This window comes from Monodelphis domestica, chromosome 1 (genome assembly GCF_027887165.1).
Source record: "Monodelphis domestica isolate mMonDom1 chromosome 1, mMonDom1.pri, whole genome shotgun sequence".
In the NCBI taxonomy this organism is placed as follows: domain Eukaryota; kingdom Metazoa; phylum Chordata; class Mammalia; order Didelphimorphia; family Didelphidae; genus Monodelphis; species Monodelphis domestica.
In genome coordinates this window covers 400,846,463-400,874,034 of record NC_077227.1, presented here as the reverse complement: position 1 = coordinate 400,874,034, position 27,572 = coordinate 400,846,463, and the positions used below count along the sequence as shown (strand labels likewise).

Genomic DNA, 27,572 nt, shown 5'->3' with positions numbered 1-27,572 from the left:
TGGTGACGAAACTCCTTGAAAAGGCTGTTTACCGTAGGTGCCTTCACTTTCTTTCCTCTCAACCTCCCTTACTCTACAACTTCCAAACTCATCATTCCACCCAAATCCCCTCTCCAAAGTTACAAGTGATCTCTTAATTGCCTGGTCCATTGGACTTTTCTTAATGCTCATTCTCCTTGACCTGGCTACAGCCTTGGACATTTTTGATCACCCTGTCTTCCTTCATATTCTCCTCTCTCTCGGTTTTCTGGATGCCACCCTTCCTTCATTCGTTTGTTCTCTTCCTTTCTTGACACCCCTGACGTAGAGTACTTTAGAGGTTAAATGGTTTGCCCAGGGACCACAAAGCCAGTTTATATCAGAGCAGGACTTGACCTCAGGTGTTCCTAGTTAGTTTGAAGTCAGTTCTATCCATTGCACTATTCTGTCTCTAAGCAGACTCATTAAACACTTAACTAAAATGCAGTTCATTTTACTGTCTTCCTCATAGAGGAAGATATGAAGGGGAGAAAGTCACAGGCTTCTAGATCAGCATGAAAGTAAACACCCTTTACCTTCATCTGCCTTGCTGTTTACAGGCTTTAGCACACATATCCATTTGCTTTTCTCTGTTCTTTGAAATTCTGCTCAGCCAGGACTCTCCAATTTCTCTTTATCCTGAAGGCTCCAGCTTGAATGCAACAACTCATCGGTGGGGGAAATTGTTCTCCACCTGGCCATAGAGCTGTCCAAAGCAATATAACTCCAAGCCGGAGTGATGAGCTATGAGCCTATACCCCTGTTATTGAAAGGGCTTTATTTTACAATTCCACACTTTTTAACCATTGAGAAGGTCAAACAAGATATTAACTTCTTCATTGAGGTATAGTATTTGCTGCATTTTGACTAAATTTAGGTATGCAAACTTTCTTGTTAAGGATGTTTTTGAATTCAGAAATGTTATCAACCATTAAATATTTTCCTGTTTGTGTTCTCAAAAAAGCCTTCCCGGTTTATGCTGTGAGCCAGTGTCTTCAAAGAGCTACAAAAGTCCAGAAATAATAAAGCCTCAGGCTACTCTGTTGGAATATTGTATTTTAAACTGAAGATTAACTTGTAAATCCTTGATGATCAAGTCTCTAAAATATTCCCTTTTCGTCTTGGTGCATCATGTTAAAGGGTTTAGTCTTTTATTCCAAAGGACCCAAAATGCTATATGATAGCCATTAGTTTTCAAAGTTGAGAGTGATTTAGGTAGTAAAAGACTATGCTGAATCTGTCCAGAAGCCAGTCTAATTGGGAAGTTGTCTTCCTTTAACACTCTGTTTTGGTCATTTGCTGATCTTAAAGAAAGGTATGTAGGAAAAACCTATATATTTTGGTTTTATTGCATTTGAAGTTCCTTCTCCATGTTCTCAACACTGATGAGCCTGTGTGCTCTTGGCCCCATTAATTAGAGAAAAGAAATCGAGAAACAACTTGATGACTCAGTAAAGTAGCTGCACCAACAGAAATGGGAATAACATTTGAGACTCTCAGTGGATCATTGCATTGTCTCACCTTGATGATCAGTGGGTTCTAGGACCCCAGAATCTACCAATCCTATCACTATGGAAGAAATAAGGGGAAATCTTGCATTTTTTCTGTTTAGGAAAAAGCCCAGAGGAATTGACCACATTTTCCAAATAGTGTTGGATTGGCTGGAATTTGGGGAGTTGTTTTGATGGCAGAGATTTTAGGAGACAGGTTTAAGATTATCCCAAAGGATTCAAAGGAGGAAAAAGGCGTTATGACTTGCCCTTGAAGGTGCTCAGCCTCAAGGGTACTCAAGGAGGAAAAGAAAAGTGAAGGTGGCCACAACAGGGGTGGGCAAACAACATCCACAGCCAAATCCAGCCTGCTCAGTTTTTACATAAAAACTGTATTGTAGTAATAGGCCAGATTTGGCCTTCCAACTGTAGCTAATCCCCTGGTGTGGAAAGGTACACTCTCTGAAACAAAAGAAGGGAATGGTTAGAGATTTGAGAACATAGCAGTGTCTCAGAAACAGACTCAAACTGGGAAAGGCCTTTCACGACAACAGCCACTTACAGACTGACCCTCAACGGATTCATCCCTCTTGAACTTGCTAATGCTAATTTGCTTGACTGATGAGGGACCATTGAACTGATTTGGGAAAGCTTTAATGTAGTTTGAGTAGCTTTCCTAGGTCCCAGGTCCAAGATACAAAGCCTGTGTTGGCTATGGATCTATAGATCTTTAGGATATGAAAGACCATGCCAAGCTTTTTGGCTTGTTTAGATTGGGACTGCCTTTATTCTAGGTTCTTATTCTTCCCTCTCTGGGTCCACTACTAGGGTCACCTGCTTTTCTCAGCATAGAGCTTTACTCACCCAAATACTAGCCCAAACAAAAGATCTTCTGGCTCTTTTCCAGGTCTGGCAGCTGGAATTGCTCCTTCCCATTCAGCTCCTAGCAGACTTACACCCAGACTTCATTCTGAGTAAGGGGTAGTATAGCTTTCTCCTTGAGTTCATCTCCTCAAAGTAACTCTCTCCCCATGAGCTGAGGATTTTTGTTTTGTTTTGTTTTGTTTTGTTTTAAATAGCATTCCCCCTTTCTCTACAATTGGAAACACTGCCTTTTCTTGGCTAAGGACTTTAAAATCTTCACCTGGGCCTGATTTAGTAGGCTCAACCTGCCTTTGAGAAAAGTAGAGTTCTGCTATATTACACTAGGAATTGAAGATGAGATCTGTAGCACCTGTGGTGATGTGGCTTGCTGATTTACTATCACTTGCTGAGCTGTTGCTGAGAGAATTTGGGGACAAGGCCCATTTCTCTGGGGCTTTGGTATTACCCTAAGGTTTCCAGCATTGTCATAGTTGATGCATTGTTTCCTCCCATAGGACTCTGATCAGCATATTATAATCTTATCTCAACTTCTCACTGTGAGCCAAACCAGTTAAATAACATCACAGAGTGTTAGATCTGGAAAGATGATTATTGTCCCACCCAACCCTCTGTCTCAGCTCCTCCTAAAAGTTTTACAGATAAGGAACCCTCACCTAGAAAGGTTCCCAAATCCATGCCATACCATAGCAAAGGCAAGCTTGAACCAGGCAGGGCTTCTCACTTCCACTTCAGCAGTCATGCCATTATAGAATATCATCGAATTTATTTTTGTAAGGTAAACATACATGTTCTTTGGGAAATCATGTTGAATGTTAGGTAGATTTAAGAAATTATGCATTATTTCACTTGGTCTTCCCTAGTTTCCCCAGTTCCCATTTTGTCAAAGAATTTGTACAGTTTTTAAAAATGAAATTTATGAACACCAAATAAAATGATATAGATATTATAGATCAAAAAGAGGGGTTTTATACAAGATCCTTTTCAACATTTAACTTTCAAAAGTGTTCTGCTTGTCTGTGTTTCCTTCTGTCCTTTTCTCATTGAGATGGAGTGATGATACCATCCTTAACTTAGTTCCCATCTCCTTTTTACTACCATCACTTACAGTTGAAAAAGAAAAGAAATACAAAATCCTCATAACAAACATGTATAGTCAAACAAAATGAATTTTCCAAGTCCATAGATGTGTGTCTCATTGTGCATTCTGCCTCTGTTGACTCTCTAACAGACACGGGTAGCATACCTCCTCATCTGTATTCAGAAATTACGAGTAGTCATTACATTGATCAGAATTGTGGGGGTTTTTTTGTTGTTGTTTTTTATAAATTGATCTCCTGGTTCTGCTTACTTCATCCTGCATTTCCATATATCTTAACGAGATTGATCTGAAACCATCCCTTTTGTAATTTCTTAGGGCATAATTATTCTGTACCAGAATTTGTTCAGCTTTAATCCCAAATAATGGATACTTCTTTGCCACTAAAAAAAAAAAGCTGTTGTACATATTTTTGTAAATTTGCTATATTGCCTTTTCCTCTTTTGAATACTTTTAGGTAGAATAAAATGCTTTCAGTGAGCAAGTTTGTATGGGAAAAATAAATAACATCTTTTGAGGCTACATGCCTGATAGTGATATCACTGGGGCAGATGTAATTTAGTGACATTTTGGTCTTGGATATGGGAAAGAATTGTTCCCTTAGATTTGGTAAATCACAAACCTCATTTCTAACAACAATTTTAGAATTTATCAATAGAGCTTGCTAATGTGGTACTAGAATTTTCCCCAGGAGTAGTAGCAATAAGGAGAAAGGTGGTATTCCAGCAGTAGGCTGGACTTTCTTTTTACGGTCAATTGATATTTGATTTTCATGTTGCCCAACTACAAACTATTATTATTATTATTGACACAAAATATAGGCGAATTGTCATCAATGGGTGTAGTAGTGCTTCTGATCAGTAGAGGAATCTGAAAACAGTGTCTTAAACCCCCTGATAAATCATAATTTCTGCAAAATGTGTTGTCCTATTTATATCTCTTTGCAGCTGTTGAATAGAATTGACCTTTGTGGGGTGATGTTTAGCTATTGACACATATCTGAGCAGCCATCATCTAGCTTTAAGTGTGTTTACAATCTTCAGGATGTAGTAACACTCCTCTATGTAATGTTGAAACTGTTGATTGTGACTTGGTGAGTACATCATCTTTTAGTTTTATTGTGTTACTCTTTTAAAAAAGAGGAAAAGAAAGAAAGAAAAGAGATCATTTGAAGTGAAAAGAGAAGCTGTTGGGGTCAGTGTTTAAAAGAATAGACTTTTGGCTAGGGTGAAAGTAAAAGCAGTGAAGTGAAGGGTAGAAAATAGACCATGGACAGGAAGGAACTATGAAAAGATGGATTAAAGCAATCCCAGAGTTGTAAAGGCATAAAGAGAAAACAGTCTCTAGTTAACCCTCTGATCTCTGAAATTGAGGCCTAGCTCAGTCCATTATCAGTATGGTGAACTGGTTACTTTGGCAGGCCTTTCCTCTAACCAGGATAGAATAATAGATGTAAACATCCATTTGGTTAAGTCTGTACAAAGCATTTGTGGATTAGCTGCCATAGTGTATGATAATCCCCTTGTAGAGAGCATTTGGCATTGAGTTCCTTAGCTATTGCTATTTCAGAGCAAAGTTGGGATCTCAAAGTGTTATGTTTTCCATAAGCCTTCAAACAATTTGAATAACAACTCACAATGGAGTTTTATAGTTATAAAATGCTTTATACCTTATTTGACCCTCATAGTAAATTACCCTGTGAGTGAAACAGGAGAAGCATTTTTGTCCTCATTTTGTAGATAAGAAAATTGTGGCTCCAAGAAATAAGTTCCAGTCTACTTTCATGTTTCCAAGTCCAGGATGCATTCTACTATACATTTTATAGTCTTTCAGTCTATATCATTGGATGTTTTAAATTGACTTTTAAAATAAATTTTATTGATACGTTTTGTTTTTCTATTACATTCATTTCATGATATAATTCCCATTGAGAATTCTCTGGTAGCAAAGAAAAAACTAATAAAACCAACTGACCCAGTTACCATGTCTGACATTTTATGTGTTCCATACTTATCATCTCCTGACTGCCTAATGAATGAAAGAAGTGAGATGTTTATCAGGTTTATCAGCAAGCTGTTCTTCCAGATCAAGATTGTTTATTACAGTTATTCAGAATTCATCTTGCTGTTTGCTTTCTTTTTGTTTACATTATTGTAGTCATTGTGTATATCATCCCTCTGATTCTGCTCACTTTATATTTTACTCTGCATCTGTTCATACAGGTCTTTCCAAGTTTCTCTGATTTCCTCATATTGGTAACTTCTTAAGAACACAAAAATAGGGGCAGCTGGGTGTCTCAGGGGATTGAGAGCCAGGCCTAGAGATAAAAAGTCCTGGATTCAAATTTGGCCTCAGACACTTCCCAGCTCTGTGATCCTGGGCAAGGCAAGACCCCCATCGCCTAGCCCTTACCACTCTTGTGCCTTGGAACCATTACACAGTATTGATTCCAAGATGGAAGGTAAGGGTTTCAAAACAAAACACAAAAATATTACATTATATTCACGTGCCACAATTTGTTCATTTGTTCCCAGTTGAGAGCTTTATAGTGTTGTTGTTTTTTTGCTACAACCTTTTATATTTTAAGTTGCTTATTCATTTAGAACTGATTTGTGGTATTAGATATCCTGATTTAGGATTAATAGATTTGAAAGATGGTATTGAAGAAAACTTGTCTTTTATGATCAGTGCAGCTAATAAGACAAAATGACTGCTGCTTATAAGATTTTAAAAGATTGCCTCTCCTATCTGTAATGCAAATCTGTTGTATTTCAGGGTTCTAGGCTTCCATCTTGTAAGAATTTTATGGAAGTCTTTTAAATGGTGATTGTGGCATTACTAGTGGCTGGATTTTATGTATAGATAGTATGCAAAGTAATCTATGTGTGATTTTTAATTAGTTATGACTCTTAACCTTGTAGAGAAAGTCTGGGGCTCTCAGTTTCACCAGCATTCATTTCTTGTTCACTGAGCTACACATGTGCCTGATGTGAATAGAAGCTGCTGTTTGACTTCTTGAAAGCAAACATTCTTAGAGATTCCATACTCCTTAGTGCATCTTTATGTGCATGTGCAGTTGGGGCTGGGAGGGGTATGAGAAATTCTCAGAGGAGTTGAGAGAATGGTGGTTCTAGGCTAAATATTGAGAAATTGAGTTTCCTCAAAGAAATTTCCTTTCTTTTGAAAATACTGCATGGAATGGTGTTGGTAGCATCTTCCTTATTCGGTTTATAGTGATTATGGAATCCCTCTTGATTTTAGTAGTATAGATTGTCATGTTGCAAAGCAGAGTACACAAGAAATATTTATTAGACTACTTGAATGGGAAGGAATTGTTGGAGTAAGATACAGATCAAGTATACTATTTTTCATATTAGTTACAGTTTTATTTTTATTGAGGGGAGGGGAAGAAGGGAGGGAGGCAATTTGGATTGTTATTGTGTATAATTAGGAAAATAAAATATCTTTGAATAAGATAAACATTTTCACTTGTAAACATTGTAAAATATTGTGTGGAATCCTACAGGCAAAGAGAAAGAGATTTAAGTTTGGGACCAAGATGGATTTCTATCTAGTTTCCTGGCATTCTGCCTTAGCAGTAGCAAGTTCGGAAAGGAAAGGAGGGGAGAGAAATATTTTCCCCTTAAAAATCAGGTTAGGGTTCTCCTAAAGCCCAGATTCAGATGGGTCATGGTAGGAATACCAAATGAAAGACATGGAATGCTTTGCTCTTTTTTTTTTAACCCTTTGGTCCTCTGTCCCAGTCCCCCTCACTGCCCCCCCCCCAAAAAAAATCTCACCAAAAAAATTGTACTTTCTATCTTACAATCAATACTGTGTAGGGTTCTAAGTTAGAAAAGTGGTAGGGGCTGGGCATTGGGGTTAAGTGGCTTGCCCAGAGTCACATAGCTAGGAAGTGCCTCAACTAGATTTGAACCCAGGACCTCCTGTTTCTAAGGCCTGGATCTCCATCCACAAGTGCTTTGCTCTTTCTGATGGTGTGTCTGTGTGTGTCTCTGTGTCTGTGTCTGTGTCTGTGTATGTACACATACACAAAGTAAGTGTTCTTATTTTTGCTGACCACAACTGCTTGGTAGCCTTTATCAAATAAGGCCAGCTCTTTATCTGCCCCGGAATGAGCTTCCTTAGTTTTAAAACATACCAGGCATAGTCTACTCCTTTGGTAGCAATGTGGCCTTTGTTAAACTAATGCTGCAACTTATTTGATAGCAAAGAAGTGGAAACAAAGTGGGTGTTCATCAATTGGGCAATGACTAAACAAATTGTGATACAGGAATATAATGCAATATTATTGTACCATAAGAACAATGAATATGAAGAATTTGGAGAAGCCTGGGAAGACTTGGGGCAGAGATACCAATTAGAATATTACCACAATAGTCCTGGCAAGAAGTAATAAGGGCCTGAATTGGGTGGTAGCCATGGAAATGAAAAGGGCTATTATACGCAGGAGATGTAGAGTCAAAAGGGATTAAATTTGGGGTTGGTAAGAGTACTGGGATGGTAATGCCCTTGACAGAAATAGGGAAATTTGAAAGAGGAATAGATTTGAGGGGATAGACAGAGTACAGATTTGGGTGTATTGTTGAGATGCCAACTGGATATCCAGGTTTGGTGTCCAGAAGAGTGACTAGAGCTAGATATGTCGATCTGAGATTCATCAATATCATAACGAAAACAAAACCCATGGGAATTGATGGGATTATCAAAAGTGAGAGTATGAAGAGAAAAGAGAAAACTCAGGACTGCCATTTGAAGAATACCTCACAGGTAGTGGGCAGGATGTGGACAAAGACCTCTCAAAGGAGACTGAGAAAGAATAGTCATGTAGGTAAAAGGAGAACTAAGTCTTTAGGAGGAGATTATGCTGCAAAAGGGTCAAGAAGAAATGGAAGGTTTTTGTTTTTTCTTTAAAGGTATTAGATTTGGCATTTAAGAAATCATTGGTAACTTTGGAGAGAGCTTGAGTTAAATTTTGAGGTCAGAAGACAGATTGCAAAGGGTTCAGAAAAGAGAAGGATGGGAGGCACTCAATGTAAATTATTTTTTCAAGGAATTTAGCCAGAAAGGGGAGGAGAAATATAGGAGACTAACACTAGTTGCAAGGAAGGAAGGATCTAGTGAAGGATTTTGTTAAAGATGAGGGAGACCTGTGTGTTTGTAGGTACCAGGGAAAAGAAGCAGTAGATAGGACAGATTGAAAATTTGAGAGATATCCAAGGCTTCCCCTGTTTGAGTTCCTCATTCCCCAAATGTAACCTCTCTTGTGATTTAGAAGGTATTCATGAGTTACTCTGCTCAAACTTTAGATGAACTTTTCCACATTTAGTCAAGCTAAGTTTTTAGGTGATAGATGCATAATCCATCACTGAACCCACATTCAAAATCTTTCTAGCTTGGACCAGCCCAAACTTTCACTGCACTGATATAGGCTTTAAAAAAGAGAGAAGTTATTTGAGCACATCACTATCTTCTCTGGGTTGGCTTCACTTTCTTCATCTGTAAAATGAGGGATTTAGACTCTGACCTCTGAAGTTCCTTCCAGTTCTAAATCTATGATCCTATTAATTATTGTAATTATAACTTAAATTTCTAGAGAATGGAAAGTTTAGAGGTCTTCTGTGAAGTAGAGGGAGGTTATTCTAATTTTACACAGGAGGAACACTGAGTTTTATTTATTTTTAATATAATTTTTATTTTATTTTAAATATTTTTCCCATGGTTACATGATTCCCTTCTTCCTTCCCCCCTCCTGAAGCTGACAAGCAAATCCCCTGGGTTATACATATATTATCATTCAGAACCTATTTCCATATTATTCATTTTTGTAATAGAGTAATCTTTTACATTCAAAACCCCAAATCATAAACTTACATAAACAAGTGATAAGTCATATGGAAAACCTAGTTTTAGAGGGAATAAAATGACTTGCCCAAGGTTACAACAGTAAGTGGCAAAAATTGGAACTGACATCCTCTTGAGTTCCAAATCTGATTCCCTTTCTGATACACTATTCTATTCTGTTAAACATTACTAATGCTACCTACTAAGAAATGTCATCTTATTTCATTCTGTTTCTAACCCAGTCTTTTTACTTGAATTATATATAACAGACCTACTGGTTAAGTTTGAGAAGGCTCATCATGTTCCATCAGTGCATTCATAATCTCTCTTGCATCTAACCTCCAAATATTTGGAGGTCGAGATGGACAGAGTTGGAGGATAGGGAAAGGCCAGCCAAAGTTTTTGAATAAACTAGCCTGATTTAGAGTCAGAGAATCAGTCTTAGTATCTGCCACTTAGTATCTGAATGACCTTGGGGAAATCCCCAATTCTTCATCTCTAAAATGATAGAATTAGACTAAATGACCTTGTAAAGCCCCTTCAAGAACTTAATCTTACGAATGCTCTCAAAACATTTTTGGCTTGAAGAATAGTATGCATTTGTTTACAAGGAAGCAAAAGGCTCACTCCTGCACCTAGCCGTAATTGTCCCTTGAGTTCCAACAACTTTTGCATCACCGAGTGAACTTTGGCAGATGGGGAAGTGATTTGATTTCTGTGCCATGGGTGTGACTCAGTTCTTTATAGTTTTCTTCCTTAATAGCTTGTTACAAATTCTTGCTTGGAGCTGACTTGACCTTAGTCCCTTTCCAAGAGGGAATAAACTGGCAACAGTATCAGCCAGCTCCTAGCTGAAATCAAACTAGCACATGTTGCTACTCACCAGGATATTGGCTGGTGCTGTTTATGCTCTGGAAAAGACCTCTAGGTTCTTTGGCTCCTATGTGGAAGGTAACTGCTAAGTTTATTGTAGGTCTAAGTTTTATGTGCTTTTTAAAATATTTTTTACTCTTGGGGCAGCTAAATAGCACAATGGATAGTGTTAGACCTGGAATTGGGAGGACTTGGGTTTCAAATTTGACTACAGACACTTCCTAGTTGTGGAACCCTGGGCAATTCACTTAACCCATTGCCTAGTCCTTGCCACTTTTCTGTTGTAAGATTAAAATTCATATCCAATAACTCCTAGTATTGTGTTTTATACTATTTACTAATAATCACTTGAACTAGAAGAAATAAAAGAACAAAAAGTATAAAAGCCTAAGAAAATAACACATGACTAAAATTCTCCTGCTTTGCACTCACCCAACTTTTCCAGCTTCTATCAGGGGGAAAAAGAGCACTGAGGGTGAAGCTACACAAAACTTCTATCCTTCCTACATTAGCATGTAACGTGAGAAGGAACATGGGAAAATGGGATTTAGAGTTCCGGGGAGCAAAATTCTAATTATACACTGTCTTGGAAGTGATACTAAAGTGGACAGCTAGGTGGCCCAGTGGATAGAGAGCGAGGCCCAGAGATAGAAAGTCTAGAAAGTTCTGGGTTTAAATCTAGCCTCAGAGACTTCCTCCCTGTGTGACCTTGGGCAACTCACTTGACCCCATTGCCTAGCCCTTACCACTCTTCTGCCTTGGAACCAATACACAGGATTGATTCCAAGATGGAAGGTAGGGGTTTGAAAAAAGTGATAACTAAGAAGATAAGGATTTAAAGAAAAATCTATACTCTTTTCCAAACCAAACTTTGTATATGGATAAAAGAGAAGTAAACCTCAAGTGGGTCAGGCCAGGTAGAAGTACATGGCTGTTGCATAATGACCCATACATGCAATTTAATAATACATTATGCAATTGGGCCTTACAGGGTTTGCGGTCAACAAATAGTCCCAAGTCTTTTTTATGTGAATTGCTGTTGTTACCCTGTGTCACGGCCTCTTTTCCTTGTATATGGTCAATTGATTGTTATAAGAATCTAAATGGAATGCCCATTAATATCCCTTCCCAAATTCATCTTGTCAGTTTGTACCCATGTTTCTTAGTCTTTTGAAGGTAATGATGAATCCAAATTTGGCTATCTATACAACAACAAAAGGGCACTTATTGAACATTTGCTCTGTGGTATGTATGCCCTGGTGCAGATGCACCCTGCATAAAATATGATCCTAGCCTTAACAGAGTTCAAAAGGGAGATGAGATGCCAACATAGATAGTTATAACATACAATGTTATATGTTGTTATGTGATGGATGCACTAGAGAATTAGAAATCAAAGTGCTCTGCAAAATCTGAGGGGAAAAGTCATTACTAACCAGATGGGATCAGAGGAGATGGCTTTGAATTGTGTGTTGTTGTTTTTTTAAGTAAAGGGTAGTTTAATAGGAAGACCTTAGGACTGGAGTTTGGGGCTCTGGATTACTCTAGACTTGACTCTGCACTCAGTGTTGGCCTTGAATAAGTCACAGTCTCTTGAATTGAGGTTAGACTACATGATCTTTCAGCTTTAAAAATTTTTAACCCTTTTCAGCCAACATAACAAGTGAAAAACTCCTTAGGACCTAGATGAGCCTTGGTCCTAGTTACTATGGTTCAGAAACTTGTCAAATTCTGTCTTTTTTTTTTTTTTGGTTGTTTGTTTCTCTGTACCTGCTTATAGGCTGTTGCTTTGTGCCTGGGTTGTGTGGTGCAACCTACCAGCCAGGCTGCAGGGATTTTTAGAAATATGGGTGAACATAGGCAGTGTACATGCAAAAGAGCACCCCATGCTAGCTCAGTGAGTTAATAGTTACTCCTGCTGAACACTGCAAGCTTCTTTCTTCCCCAACCCCCACTACATTCTTTTCTCCCTTGTTACCAATTCCTGTGTGCCTTGCATCCTGGCCTGAGTTTCCCTGGTGATGATTCCTGGATTTCCCTTACTGGCAACCCCTCCTTAGTTACTCCTTTGCTATTCTTGACCAGATCACCATGGTGATGACCTGGCTTTAAACTTAAGATTAGAGGATCACAGGTCTGGAGGTGGAAGGGACTCCAGAGGCCAACCTTGTTGATAATCCCCTTATTTTATAGATATTTATATCAATAGCTAGATAATAGCTGTCTATGTCTATGTAGATGGATATGTAGGAAACAAGTCTAGGAAGTTGTGACTTTTCCAAGATCACACTAGCAATAAGCATCAGAGATGGGATTTGAACCCAGGGCCTTTGCTTCCAGAGCCAGAGCTTAGCCCTGGCACATCTAGTCACCCTTCCATAAGTTCCTAAGTGTGACTGCTTCTGTTCACCCTGCTCAGCTCACAGAACCATATCTGCTTCCTTTCTCCTCTTTTTCCCCAACCTCTCAAAATACTCTTAAAGCTGGAGAATTTTGCAGTCCTCCTTTACAAACACAGCCAAAGAGAGTATGAGCGGCTATGATTGTGGCAGCTGAAAGCTATGGGCAAGAGAATCATATGAGAACTTCCCAAGACTCTCTTGTCTTGCAGATTTGAATATGTGCTTTCAACCAACCCAAGTTGACCCCAAGGGACCAATGATGAAACATGCTCTCTATCTCCTGACAGACCTGATAGATTTAGGGTGCAGAATGAGGCATGTGTAGAGAGAGTACACAGGCAATGAGAGGATTTTATTGGATTTGACTATACATATTTGTTATAAAGAATTTGCTTTGCTTTTCTCTTTTTTAAGGGGGTGGGAAGTGGGAGGGAAAGAACAGATTTGTTCATGAAAATCGAGATGGGTGGTGCTACACATGTAAAATGTTGCATTGCACTTTCACATGAGATTAGTTTTGCTTAATTGTTTTATTTTATTACAAAGAGGCTTCTTAAACAAAACACATCAATAGTTTTTTTTTTTAATGGAGTAGCCTGTGGAGTAGACCAGGGAGTAAAACAATGACTACATATTGACCATTACAAGTTTCCTCACATTCTATTACTGTCTATTGCTGTTTCCTCCATAGCTAGTATCCTGCCTTGAGTTTCCCTAGTTTCCTGGAGTTCCCCTTTTGGCAGTCTTGCCTTTGGCTCCCCCTGAATGAATCTCTATGGTAAGGCCTGGCTCTGAACTTGCCCCAAGTGCCTCCCTCCCATCAGCCTTTCTTTTAGGCCCAACTGCTATTAACAGTACCACATACTATTTGGCATAAAATAAACAAGGGGTACTAGTATTTGGGTCAGAGGAACTAAGTATGTTTTACTGTGTGAAAATGGCTGATAATTCTCCATAAAGACTGGGTAACAGTGTGGAATTGTTCATTGGCTCCAGGAGGGGAGGTAAAGAACATGCATCATGTAACCATGGGAAATATTCTAAATTAATCAATAAGAACTTTAAAATTTTAAGAAAAAGACTGGGTAAGTCTCTAAAGTTCCATATTGAGTTATATCTAGAAATGTTTCATTTGAACTTGAACAAGAAGCCCCGGAACATTTATTCCTCTCTTGCCCAGTAATATTACTTAGTGTCCAAAGAGGCAATAGGAGATAAGTAGATAAAGAGTATCTAAATCGGAGTTAGATAACTCAGTTTGAGTCTCAGGTCTTCAAGACCTCTTACTTGCTCTTGACTGTTGGGACACTGCTTTACCTTTGGCTTTAGTTTCTTTAATCTGTGAAATGATGGATTTATATTAAGCAATCTTTGATGCTTCTTCCAGTTCTAAAATTCTGTTTCTCAGCCTTCAAGTCTGGTCCTGAAGATCTATGGCCCTGGGCAAATCGTTTAACTCCCTGATCCTGTTTCCACATCTGTAAAATGGAAACGCTGATACTTGCTAAATCCATATCAAAGGACAGTTGTGTGGAAAGTGCTCTATAAATCTCAAAACACTATATAAAATAATTTAGTTGTCTGTCATTAGTATGGTGATTCCTAGTACTTTATAATGCAGAAGCGAGGCCAATGATGGTAATTCCCTAAAGCAAGTCAGCTAGCTGAGCCACAATTACCTCCCAGCACTGTTTAGTTTCAGGGATACACAGATTTCAATTTCTGATGCTGCATGATAACTTCAGTCTTTGTCTTCTTTGTCATCTCCACGACTTCTGCAATTTTCTCATTTTCTTGCCCTTATCTCTGAGTGACATGAGAGTAAAATGCCCAAAGGACTAGCTTCCTTCAAGTCTCAGCTAAAATATTACCACCTGCAAGAAGCCTTTTCCAATCCCACTTAATGCTGGTGCTTTCTTCTGAGATTATTTTCAATTTATTCTGCATATATCTTGTTTATACATTGTTGTATATTGTCTTCCCCCATTAGACTGTAAGCTCTTTGAGACCAAATATCATTTTTTTCCTTTCTTTGAATTCCTGGCACATTAGCAGGCCCTTCATAAAATACTTGTTGACTCTTTTGTTCAGTTCCTTTGTGGTGCCCCTTTGTTCTGACTTCTTTTGTTTTGGGATACCTAGTAGGATCTCAGTCATTATTTGATTGATTTGATAAATTGATGCAATTACTGAATTTATCTTTTAAATGTTATTAGCAATAAGCAGCAAAAAATTGCCCTAATACATACTACTATTCCCCCACTTCTCTCTCTCTCTCTCTGTCTCTCTCTCTCTCTCTCTCACACACACACACACACACACACACACAGAGCTAGTGAATAGACTTTCTCACTGATAGAATTTGTATTTCCCTGGGCCTCTGCTAAGTTATATAGCCCTTTTCACCTTGTTTTGTTCCTTTTAAGATTGACATCATATTTGGTTTCTATATTTTGGGCAGCTGAATTATCATCCTGAGATTGGGAAGGTGTTCAGGGTCTTTATAACCAAATTTTACTAATACTGCAAGGACTTTTACTCCAAATCTTTTGTTTCTCTTTTCACCCTGACAGATTTTATAAATAACTGACATTTACATAGTGCTTTAAAGTTTGTATAGCACAATCTCATTTGAGCCTGCGACATTATGAAGTAGGAATTACAAAATTCATTTTGTCAGTGAGGAGATTGAAGCTCACAGGTGAAATGACTTCCAGAGGTACAAAAGTATTGTTGTAAACGGAACATGGACCCAGGCCTTCCATTACTCTAACATGTTCCATTCTGCCTTTCTTCATAATAGCTGATATTTATATAGGCCTTAAGGTAACATATATATCCAATTATCTCTGAAATGGCTTCTAGAAGTCATATATGATTGGCTTCAGGAGCAAATCGAATCCAGTGGAAATTTTGCCATGTTTTTGAGTGTTTTTTTTTTTCATGTTTGAGAAAGGTGCCAGCAGGACCATATAGGCAAGAACCAAATCTGCCATTTTTGCCAGCCACCAGGAAGCTCATTTAATGCTGCCCGATCAGGAGAGAATGAACTTTTGTCTCTGTTGACTTACATGATGGACTAGGTAAATGTCTTATTTAACCTGTGTAGATAGAACAAAATGGTGGGACTTTGTGCTAAGTTTAGCTTAGTGCCTTTTAACTACTAGCAGACTTAGGACTATAGGTAAGACAGCTGTCTAAAGCAAAACACAAGGAAGAGAAGTATAGTGATGCTTTTAATATATCTTTATTTTAAAAAGCACATTTTTTTAATGGTTGTAAATTTTTTTTAAGGATTTTATTTATTTATTTGTTTGTTTGTTTGTTTTAAACATTATTTTATTTGGTCATTTCCAAACATTATTCATTGGAAACAAAGATCATTTTCTTTTCCTCCCCCCTCCCACCACTTCTCCCATAGCCGACGCACAATTCCACTAGGTATCACATGTGTCCTTGATTCGAACCCATTTCCATGTTGTTGGTATTTGCATTAGAGTGTTCATTTAGAGTCTCTCTTCGGTCATTTCCCCTCAACCCCTAATGGTTGTAAAATTTTGTTCTCTGTGAGAGGCTGGAATTTATTTTGTAATAAGTCCCAATGAAGTTTCAAAATCATGGACTGAGTAAAGATAAAAGGAGTAGGGTAGAGAGAAAAGTGGGGATTTATTGAGAATTCTTTTGGTCTATCAAGTGCCAGTCTAGAATATTGAAATAGACTCTGTGAAGAGGCAGAATCATTTTTAACCTGAGGGCAGGAGATAGCTGGCCTCAGATTACACTTCTGACACCTTTTAGCTGTGAGACCACAGTCAAGTCACTTTATCATACTAAACCTTAGTTTCCCATCTGTAAAATGGGAATAAGGAATTCTTACAGTCATAAGCTTGTTGTGAAGATCAAAGGAAATAATAGTGTGAGATTCTTTTTCAAATTTTGACTAGCTATATAGATATTCTTTATTATCATTCTTATTAGGAAGATTTTCAACATTCTAAACTTTGTTTAGATTGTACAAACATTTTGTTCTGGCTCTCCTCACCAGATAGATGCTCTCTAGAACCTTCCAAGCATCACCCCCTCTCCCTCAGACAAGAAATTCAATGGAGTCAAAGTCACTGAAATTTTAATGAATTAGAATAGTCTAAGGGTTACCCCCTCTCTTTAGTTTTATGATGTTCTTCTCCATTTTATGCAGTGGTAGAATAGAGTGCATTTTGAAGGAGTTTGTGGTAAAGCTGGGGCAGAGCAACTTGTTTGTTCTTAGTTTCCTTGGGTTGAAGGATTGTGCGAACATTTATTTCTGCCCCTATCATCTCTTCTGACAGTTATGCATGTTGCCCTGTAGGTCACAACACAGGGCTTGGCGAGGGATCTTATATATCAGCTCCCCGATCCACCAGCAGATAAAGCCAATATGCCCTTTCATTCTAATATAGGCCAACTTTCACTTGGAAGCCAAAATAAACTTGCTGTGGAACTAATAGAGTTACCTTCCAAAATTTTTATAAAAGTTGTCCACTGAATTGTAGCATTTGGGCAGGGAGGCAGAAATAGTTTCCAGGGTAAGAGGCCAAGGTGCTGGCACCAATCTGTTAGTCTAATATATACACATTCATCTTTGAAAAAATCTGTGCTGCTTTTTTAAAAAAGGTCACACAGTTCTAAATATAACTGCATTGTGATACATTTTTTTAAATCCCATTCATTGATTGTAGCTGAATAGTCATTCATTTCATATTTAGCTTGAGATTTTCACAGATAGAAACAGATACAGACTACATGATTCACATGTCCTTTTGAGAATCACCCATCAGAGACATACCAAAATATATTTCTGCTCTGGCGTTTTTTATTTCTGTGTGTGTGCGCACGAGCATGTACATGGATGTGCATGCGTGCACATCTACAAGGAACAATGTCAGAATCACATAATCTGAGTTGGAAGAGATCTCCAAGGTCACATGGTTTAACTCCTTGAAGACTGTCCTCTGTAACTTGACAAATTTTGGATCCTTTGGTTAAAGAGGTAGTCTATCCTACTTTTGGAGAATGAATTCTTAGGAAGCTTTTCAAATCCAAATCTCTTTTCATTTTCCGCCCATAGTTCCTAGTTCTATCCTCTGGGGCCAAGTAAGAACAGATCTAATCCTTCTTTATAACAGTTCTTTCAATATAGCCCTTGCTCACAGTTATCATGTTCCCTCTAAGTCTCGAGATTTCCATGGCCCCTCACCATCCTAGTTTCCTTTCTGGATGGACATTCTCCAGCTTTTTTATCAATGTTCTCTCATTCAGTGACATCCAAAACTGAACCCAACACTCATGATATGGCCTCACCAGGACACAGAATGGGACTCTTGCCTCTCTCATCCTGTACAGTATCCCCCTCTTAATGCAGCCTAAGATCACATTAGTTAGCTTTTTTGGAAATTGATTCATTGAGGTTATAGTCTGCTAACCTCCTATTGCCAGATCTTTTTTATCTCCCCTATCTTGTCCTCCTGTTGTTGTTTTTTGTTTGTTTCTTTTTGTGTGTGTGTCCCAGTTGTACGTCTTTAACTTATGGCCCTATTAAACACCACCTTATTAGATTTGGCCCACATTCTAGGCTGTCAAGATCTTTTTAGATCAAGACTGTCATTAACTATGCTAAATCTCTCCCAGTTTTATATCATCTGAAAATCTGATAAGTTTTGCCAACCATACTTTTAGCCAGCCCTGAGTAAAATGCAACACAGAATCAAACATCTCTAGGGCACTCCACAAGACACATACCAAATTGGCATTGGATCATTAATGTCTACTGTTTGAATCCAATCATTTAGCCAATTCTAAATCTGCTTAATTTGATTGTTGTTTAGTTCTTATCTTTCCTTAAAAAAAAGAAAACAACAACAACTTGTACCTTCTGTCTTAGAATTGATAATGAGTATTGATTCTAAGTCAAAAGAGCAGTAAGAACTAGTCCAGGCCCCACAGCTAGGAAGTATCTTGAGACTAGATTTGAGCCCAGGACCTCCTGTCCCTAGGCCTGGCTCTCAATCCACTGAGCCACATAGCTGCTCTCTTGCTCATATCTTTCTGTCTTTTTCACATCTCTCTATTTTCCTCAACTCCACTGATTTGGAACACAAATTCTTAGGATTGATTTCTCTTTGCTTTTGACACAGATCATTAAGTCTTTGTAACATAAAAATCACCAGTGCTCCTCCCTAAAATGAAAAGTAGTCTCTACTCCCCTTCCTCTTGTTTAGTTTGTCACTTAGTAATCAATGACTAATTCTCTGAGTCAATCTTGTTCTGTCTGTTTAGTTAAGTACTCATTGAACCTAAATCTGAGTGCTTTGTCAGCACTCCCAACCTCCTCCTGCCTCCCTCTCCACTCCCACCCCCACTTTCATCTCTTTCCCTTTATCCTTATGGAATTGTCATAGCATTGCAGTGAATAGAAGGCAGCTAGGGTTACAGCTCTTTAACATAAAATATTGCTCACCTTAGGTATGTAGGTAAATAGCTATTTTCAAGGTTGTGTTATTGACCCTGCTGCTTTATCAGAGGCTACATTGGCTTCATCCAGAATTTCTGAATGCTGAAACATGAGAAGTTTATTGCAGTGACCTATTTGTCAGCTGGGTTTCTTATTGATCTAAAGTGCAGTGGATTAGAGCTTTTTATTTCTAATCATTTCTCTTAACCAATGAAATTGAACATAATAATGTGTTTTAAAAATACCTGGGGATAAAGGACTAATTTTTAAAGATTACAGTTGCTTCCAATGCATTTTTGTAATTTACTAAATGAATTTCACTGTAAGGGATAAATATGTGCTTTGCGAGGAATATTTTTTGTGTGTACTTGTTTCCCTGTTAAATTTCATCTTTTTTGTTTCTCTGTTTGCTTGTCTGCCATTTCAGCTATTTCTACTTTGTGTCATATCTTTGATAAATATGTTAATCCATAGGCTCATAGGACTTAAAGCTAAAGGATCTTTAGATGGCCTAGTCCAAACCCTTTATTTTATAGATGAAAGAACTGAGTGAAGTCCAGAGAAGTTAAGTGAAATTCAGGATCACCAAAATGGTGTGGTCTATATCTTCATCCGAACTTTATTAAGAAACGTGATTAGTAGGAGTAGAGAGCTTCTTGAATGTTCTGAAGAATCACATTCTATTTGTAGCTAAGTCTGATCCCTCATACTAAATGATTAACTCCATGATGGCAGGAAATCCATCACAACTCATCTTTTAAAATCTCCTAGCACTGAATACTGGGCCTACTGGTAATAAATACTTAAGGTTTGCTTTTTGAATAAATATGCCTAGTACCTTGATGGAGAAATACCAACAGAGCTAATCAGCTGCAGTCATAAATATTTCTACATAAATGCATTCTTAGTATGGGACATGTCATGTAGAAGACAATTCTGCATATTTTGAATAATTAGTCCATGGGGAGGGGAAATGATAGGGTGAGGGACAGGGAAAATGGGACTGTGCTCCTGACACTCTTGACATTATGAGGAATTTCAAAGTAATTTTTCATTTTCATTTCATGTTTCTTCAAACATACCTAGAATTAGCCTATTGTTGTACCTTTAGCTTCCGTTTTGTCTAATGCTTTCAGTTACTTAAAAGACTTTCCCCTCAAAATTAAGCTATCATTTTTCAGATTAATCTTCTTAAAAGCTTGACAATATCTTCTTCCTTTTTTAAACCCTCACCTTCCGTCTTAGAATCAATACTGGGCATTGGTTCTAAGGCATAAGAGTTGTAAGGGCTAGGCAGTGGGGGGGTGAAGTGACTTGCCCACATCCACACAGCTAAGCAGTTCTGAGATCAGATTTGAATCCAGGACCTCTTATCTCTATGCCTGGCTCCTAATCCACTGAGCTACCCAGCTGCCCCTGATTATATCTTCATGTCAACCGCATGTTCCTGCTTTATTGTAATCCCCATGCTATAATAGCATGGCCCAGTCATGTGACCTGCATTCTGGATTCAAGGCCACACACTGTTGATCTGGTATAAACTGTGGTGCATGACTTGCTCTGGCTCTGATGCCAGACTTTATTTTGGGAGTACCAGAGGGTTAGGCCTCCCTAGAAACATGTTCTAGATAGGTAGACTTGCTTTCTGAAATCACTTTGCCCCTATACTGGTTTGGTGGGCCATAGTGCCCAAAGACTTTTTGGCTCATTACACACTTAGGCTGGAGGTTGAACAGTGTTCAGATTTAGGGTGACCTGAACCAAAAAGATGTATACCCTGACATTGCTGATCCTTGCAAAGGGTGGCATAATGTTTTTAAAAATCCATTTCAAACCAAGAATAGCTGAAAAATTATAAAGTTGCTGAGAAAAGTTTTGACTGAAAAGACTTTAAAAGCTAAAACATGGTGGTGTGAGTTATAAGGAGGAAAGACAACTATAATACATTTTCCACATAGCTGCTACAATTCTGACCTTGCTGTTCCCCTACTCACAAATTTCCAGTGATTTCCTATCAGTTCTTGGATAAAATACAAGCTTTTTGGCTGAGTGGATAGAATATTGGTACCAAAGTCCGGAAGACCTGAGTTCAAATTCAGCCTCGGATACTTACTAGCTGTATAACCTTGAGCAAGTCTCTTAACTTCTGTCTGCTTCAGTTTTCTTCAGTGTTAAATGGGATAATAACAGCATGTAGGTCCCAAGCTTGTTGTAAAGCTCAAATGAGATTTTAAAGTGCTTAAAATGGTGCCTGGCACATAGAAGGTGTATATTTGTTTTCTCCCTTCCTTCTAGCATTTAAAGTCTTCCATGATCTGATTTCTACCAACTTTCCCAGACTTGATTCAGGTTACTCCCCTTTACATACTCTGTCCCTGTACTCTATATGTCCTCTCCCATCTCCAGGTTCAGGCTGACCCCCAAGCTTAGAATATACTCATTCACTTCTACCTCTTAGGATATCTAGTTTCTTTCTACTTTCTGTGTGGCTTCATGTATAGGGGAATATCCTGACTATAAATCAATTCCCATACCACCTTAGAGTTTACATAAGTCTAAAGCTGTGGCCTTCTAGTCTAACCCCCTCATTAAAAGAAAACGTTTAAGTGACTTGCCCAAGGGCACATAGGTAAATGTTAAAGACATTTTGGAATAAAGCATAGGAGCTGGCACCCAATGGGAGTTTCAATCAGATGTCTTACCTAGATTCCTAACTGGTATTTGAGCGAAAACAAATCTGTCCTACCCTCTGCCCTCACAGGAACTTGCAAGCCCAGTCAAATGGTTCTAACTTCATATCCATTGGCTAGCAAGCTCCTACCTTTTCCTTTTCTAGTCTCTGTAACATAGGGCTGCCACATACCTAGATAAAAACACCTTTTCCCTATCTGCTGCCTCTCCCCACTTTGTCATGCCCATCCCCTTTAATCTTAGCCTTTCTGCATCCCTGCTCTACGTTCCTTCACTTTCCAATGTGCCATTATTAACAAATTTCTCTTTCTGTCTTCCTGCACTCAGCAGAAACCCTGGCTTCCTCAGTAAATACTTTGTCCTCGGATCCTTTGTCTCATTTCCCTCTGTTGCACTGGACCATAAGGAAGAGTAAGCATACTCCTTACTCTTCTTTGCCACTTCCAGCTTTTCATTCTGCTCTCATCCCTCATCAACATTTCCTCCTTTGAAGTCCACTCCTTCCATCCATCTCTCTCACCTGATTTAGATTCTTGTTACCATTATATCTCCTAGCCACAGGATGATTTCCCTCCTTTCTCAAGGAGTTCAGCAGTCTTCTTTTCTCCAGTATTTACCCTTTTATCTGGCAATTTCAGATAGACATGCTGACGTCACTTCAAGCACCCTGACCTCCTAATTCATTAACCTCCTCAGCTCCCATGACCTTCTTCTGTTTGTCTCCTGATAGTGTTTTTAATCAATCTAGATAGAACTCCAAAATTTCTCTGTCCAACCACTGACTACAACCTCATATCCCTCCATTTCTCACTAGTCCTTGGTTCTTTGTAAAACTGTTCTTTGTCAAACACATTTTGGCTATGTGACCTGAGTAAGTCACTTAACCTCTTTCAGCCTCAGTTTCCTCCTCCAGAAAGTAGATTCAGTAATAATAGTGCCCACCTCAGGTTTGTCAAGAGGATTGACATAATCTGATCATTACCAACTTTTCTGCCTTGGAACCAATACACAATATTGATTCTAAGATGGAAGGTGGTAAGAGTTTTTATTATAAATAAAGCACTATATAAACACTAGCTATTATTATTTTAAGATGTCATAATAATAGCTAGCATTTATGTAGCACTTTACATATGCTTATCAGTTTGATCTTCCATAATCTTGGGAGGTAAGTGCTATTTATTATCTTCATTTTTCAAATTAGGAAGCAGGGATAAAGCAGCTGGCTCAGGGTCACATAACCAAGTAAATATGTGAGATAGCATTTGAACTCAGGTCCTCCTGTCTCTAAGCCCATTAGTCACTCAAACAGTAAACATCTATTAAGTCCCTACTATGTGTCAAGTGCTAGAGATTCCAAAAAATATAGAAGATATTTCCTCCTTGTAGAAGCCGATAAGCGGGTCTACAAGGAGGGGGTTGTCCTTTGTGATGGGGACCCGAGGAGAAGTAGGAAATCGAGGAACCAGGGTGAAGAATGACAGACACGGACAAGTCAGTGTTTGAATAGGGCAGGCAACCCCTATGATTTTCCCCTTGGGAGGAAAATATGAGGATCAGTGGAATACGAGGTAGAGGAGAAGATTAAGGTATAAAATGTAGGCCGACAGGGACTGGAGCCTCATGGAGGAAGAGATTCAGAAAGGAGAGAGAAAGAGGAAGATAGGATTAAGGAGCCGAGTGGAGCTCCATGAAAGGGGAGAGGAAGTCCAAGAGGAAGTTCATGGGCTTGCCTCTGAATTTAATCCTGTCCTGCTTGGGCAGTACTCTCAAGTACGTAGCAATCACATCACAAAGTATAGACAATTAAGATTGGGTGGCAATGTAGAGGGAACATCTTTGGGCGTGTAGATTGCAAACCCCGCTTTCCCCGGGGAATTGAGTCTAAGCATGCTAATGAGTTTGTCTTAGGCAACAGGCCTCATGGCCAGGTCAAGGTTACATTCACAAACATCATTGGTATAACCTTATGCTTGGAGACATAGTCGCCATACAGTCATTTATATTTCATAGATGTGAATATGCTTGGAATGCTATACTCTTTGCCCTCAAGGAATTCACAATACAAATCAGCTAACCAGTTATTCAAGCTGTTATCATTACCTTGACTACCTCTCAACACTATCCTTCTCTTTTCTCCCAGGCCACTTCCTTTTTTTGCAATCCTGTTCAATATCTGGTTAACTGGTTGAAACCATACACCTACCCTCTGTTCTCAGATCCCTCTTTCTCATGTTGCTGCCTGTAATTGGACAGACTACCAACTCTGAGATACATCTCTTCCCTATCAGTCTTCACTCCTCTATTCAAGGTGCTAAACCTTGATAGAGTAGTTATACAATTGTGCTGACTTGAGGTTGCTAAAAATTTGATGTCTAACCTCAACTCACAGCTACAGAGTAGTCTTCTTATGCTTCACGAACGTTTTCTATTACCCTACACTCTGTGGTTGATGTAAACCTTCCCATATCTCCCACACCACCTCACTTCCCCTGCCTCCCTCCTCCCCAAATCAGAGGACCTTGCCTTCTGATTGATTTACAGAGAAAATAGAGACCATTCTTGGAAGCTCCATCTTCTCTTATATCCCACACCTCAACATGCATTCATCATTCTTTCCTCCCTTGCTCTAGTTTCTAAAGAGATGGCCCTTCTTCCTGTGTTTTTGGTCTTCTCCCTTCCCAGTTCTCTAGAAGCCTGCCCTGTTTACTCCTCCATCCACCCCTCAATTTTTTTTATACCCTTAACTTCCATTTTATAATCGATACTGAGTATCAGTTCCAAGGAAGCGGAGCAGTAAGGGCTAGGCAATGGGGGTTAAATGACTTGCCCAGTGTTACACAGCTAGGAAATGTCTGAGGCCATATTTGAACCCAGGATGTCCTGTCTCTGGGCCTGGCTTGCTATCCACTGAGCCACCTAGCTATTCCCTGTGCATTTACTATAAGAAGATATTAACAAAGTGGCCTTGTGGGCCCCCTTCTTGATTTTTACTTTCCTTCCGAGTTTTAAAATTTTTTTATTGATGCTCTTTTTTTTAATATCACTGTCACTTACTACTAACACTCTCCCTCTGGAAATTTTCCCTTGTAACAAATAAGTGACAAGCAAAGCAAGTGTACACAGGGCCATGTCTGAAAATGTACATCTCGTTTTGCACCTCTGCTCCATCACCTCCTTACTTAGAGATAAGCTGCCTACTTCATCAACATAATTTTTTAAATTAAAATATTTTTTTAATTTAAATTATTTTTCTCAATTATATGTAAACATGGTCTTTTGAAGTCATGATTAAGCACTGTACGGCAGACTTAAGTCTTTTGATCTTGTTTTCATTTACATTATTGTAGTTACTCCTGGTTCTACTCTTTTCACTGTATCAATTCAAGAAGGTCTTTCCAGTTTTTCCTCTGTATCTGACAAGCTACTATTCCAGGGTTCTGTCACATTACTGTTCTCCCTTTTATATACTCTTATGTTCTAGCCAAACCTGCCCGTTTGTTGTTTCCTTAATATTAGATTCTACTTCCTCTGACCTTGGTAACTTTTTTATGGGTAACTATGGGCATAGAATGATCTCCCTTTTTACCTCTGTCTTTTAGAATCCTTGAAAACTTCTTCAACCCCAGTGCTATATCTTCTGCAAAGCCTTATCTAAGACTCCTCCTCAGATAATATTGTACATACTTAGTGGTTTAAATGTTGTTTTCCCTTTGTAGAGAATATTCCTTGAGCACATGAATTAGTTTTCATTTTGTCTTTGTGTTTCTGGAGCCTAGCTTTGGGCCTTCCATTGCAGGCCTTTAATTAATTAATGCTTTATTGCATTTGGATTGATTTCTTTAGTTCTTTACTTCTTTTAAAAAACAAACAAAATACTTGGTACCAAATTTACTTTGGTCTTTACCTCATTTGAATGGTAAGGGTGAAGAATTGTTTCACCTTCTTGATGTATTTCTTCTTCTTCCACCACCATGCCTTATATTCATCGAAAATGCTTAATAAATTTTTGTTGAATTGTTGATCTATAATGGAGTGAGTTAAATGTAGCCATCTGCATCTTTAAATCTTGGATTGAAAGTTGTCTGGTGCCATCTATTCTGATGACAAGTCAGCACAGGACTTAAAAGCTGCTCAGTAAATGCTGAAGCAAGCATTGCCTCTCCTTCTCAAATTAAGAAGTATGTTATTGCTTCTGTCACTAATATATTTCCTACCTTTTCCAATACTTTTTAAGGGGCTTTTATTTTTATTTATTTTGTTGGCTTTTATTTTCATATTTAAATTGTTTTTTATTAGTGTGTTTTGAGGAGTTGTTTTTATTTTATCTTTTAAAGATATCTCAGTCATTTCTGGTTATATATGCCATTGAACCCCAAATTGAACCCTTACAAGGAGAAACAATAAGATTATTTTGGGGTGAAGCTTACTTACCTGATTTTGGGGAAAGTGGGTAGCCCTCTTGGATTTCTCAGATAGCTGGATCATCTACCATTAAATGGTTCTTCTTTTGAATTTTAATAGCTGAGGTAAATGCTGAAAAAGTTAGCTGGGTATCATAGAAGAGTGGAGGACCAATCCCATATTCCCTAGAGGCTTGACCCTTCACCTGATTTGTGGGTTGCATGCCTCAGATAGAGCAAGTCAATGTCTTGTTGAGCTTCTTGGGAAATTATGCATAAACACTGTCAGGCAAACTTAATGCTGTCTTTGTGTTTCATAAGCTGTACTGGGTAACTATCCAGCCAATATAAGTAAGGCAGGCAAGCAGGCCAGAGCTAATGGCTTCCTTTGACTGACTCATCTCGTCCTCTGCTTGCAGATTCTCACAAACACAAAGATAAACACAAAGATCGAGAACACCGACACAAAGAACACAAGAAGGACAAGGAAAAAGACCGGGAAAAGTCCAAGCACAGTAATAGGTAAGAGTGTCTTTATCAGTAAGCACATTACTATATAGATATTTTGATTGATAAGGTCTTAGCTCATATGAGTACTATTTGCATGAGAATTTTAGTTAGCGTTGTAAAAATAAGCAAAGGGATGTTTTATTCTCAGTTATCTCTCTTTACTTTGAGTGATTGATTAAGATGACCCTGATCAGAGCTCTGCTTTGCTGGCAACATAGTAATAATAAGCCTTTAATGCATAATGCTGTTAACTAACTACTTGGAATAGCAGCATTCTTATCTAACTGTACCAAACCATTGCTTATGAGATCTGTTTCCCTGGAACTAGACATATATGCTCTGAAGTCTTTTACTCTTCTCAAAAAAAAATAAACATACATTCATTGTAAAATTCAGGATAAGCAGATCTGATTGGACTTTTTTTTTGCCTTCCTGGCCCTGCACACTCTAGAGGGAATTAAACATCCCAAAAGAACATTGCTTAAGTTTCATCACCACTTGACAGAGCAATAGGGAAATTGAGGGCCAGAGAGTTTCCAAAGCTCAGAATTCTACTGGTAGTAGGAAGATACTAGACTGGGAGTCAGGAGACTTGGGTTTGGGTCCCTGCTTTGGCACTATTTTTCTCTGTGTGTGTGTGTGTGTGTGTGTGTGTGTGTGTGTGTGTGTGTGTGTTACACAGTAGATTCATAGTAATTTCTTGAGCAAGGAGAGATTACTTTTCTTCTCTTAAAGTTACCCAGAATTTACTTAAATGTGATATAGTTGTCTTGAGAGCAGGGACAGTTTTACTTTTCTGAAGACTTCTCTGTTTTCTCAGTGATTGTTACTTCCATTTGTTATATGAAA

At 38.4% G+C, this 27,572-nt stretch overlaps 1 protein-coding gene across 2 annotated transcripts in view; it reads left to right on the top strand.

The window, feature by feature from the left end:
- Positions 1-27,572, top strand: part of TOP1 (DNA topoisomerase I) — a 129,640-nt gene that overhangs the window by 21,896 nt on the left and 80,172 nt on the right. For both annotated transcript variants that reach the window (XM_007474340.3, XM_007474338.3), the window contains exon 3: positions 26,633-26,735. In XM_007474340.3, coding sequence (XP_007474402.1) covers positions 26,633-26,735 — 103 coding nt within the window. The remainder of the gene's footprint in view (positions 1-26,632; positions 26,736-27,572) is intronic.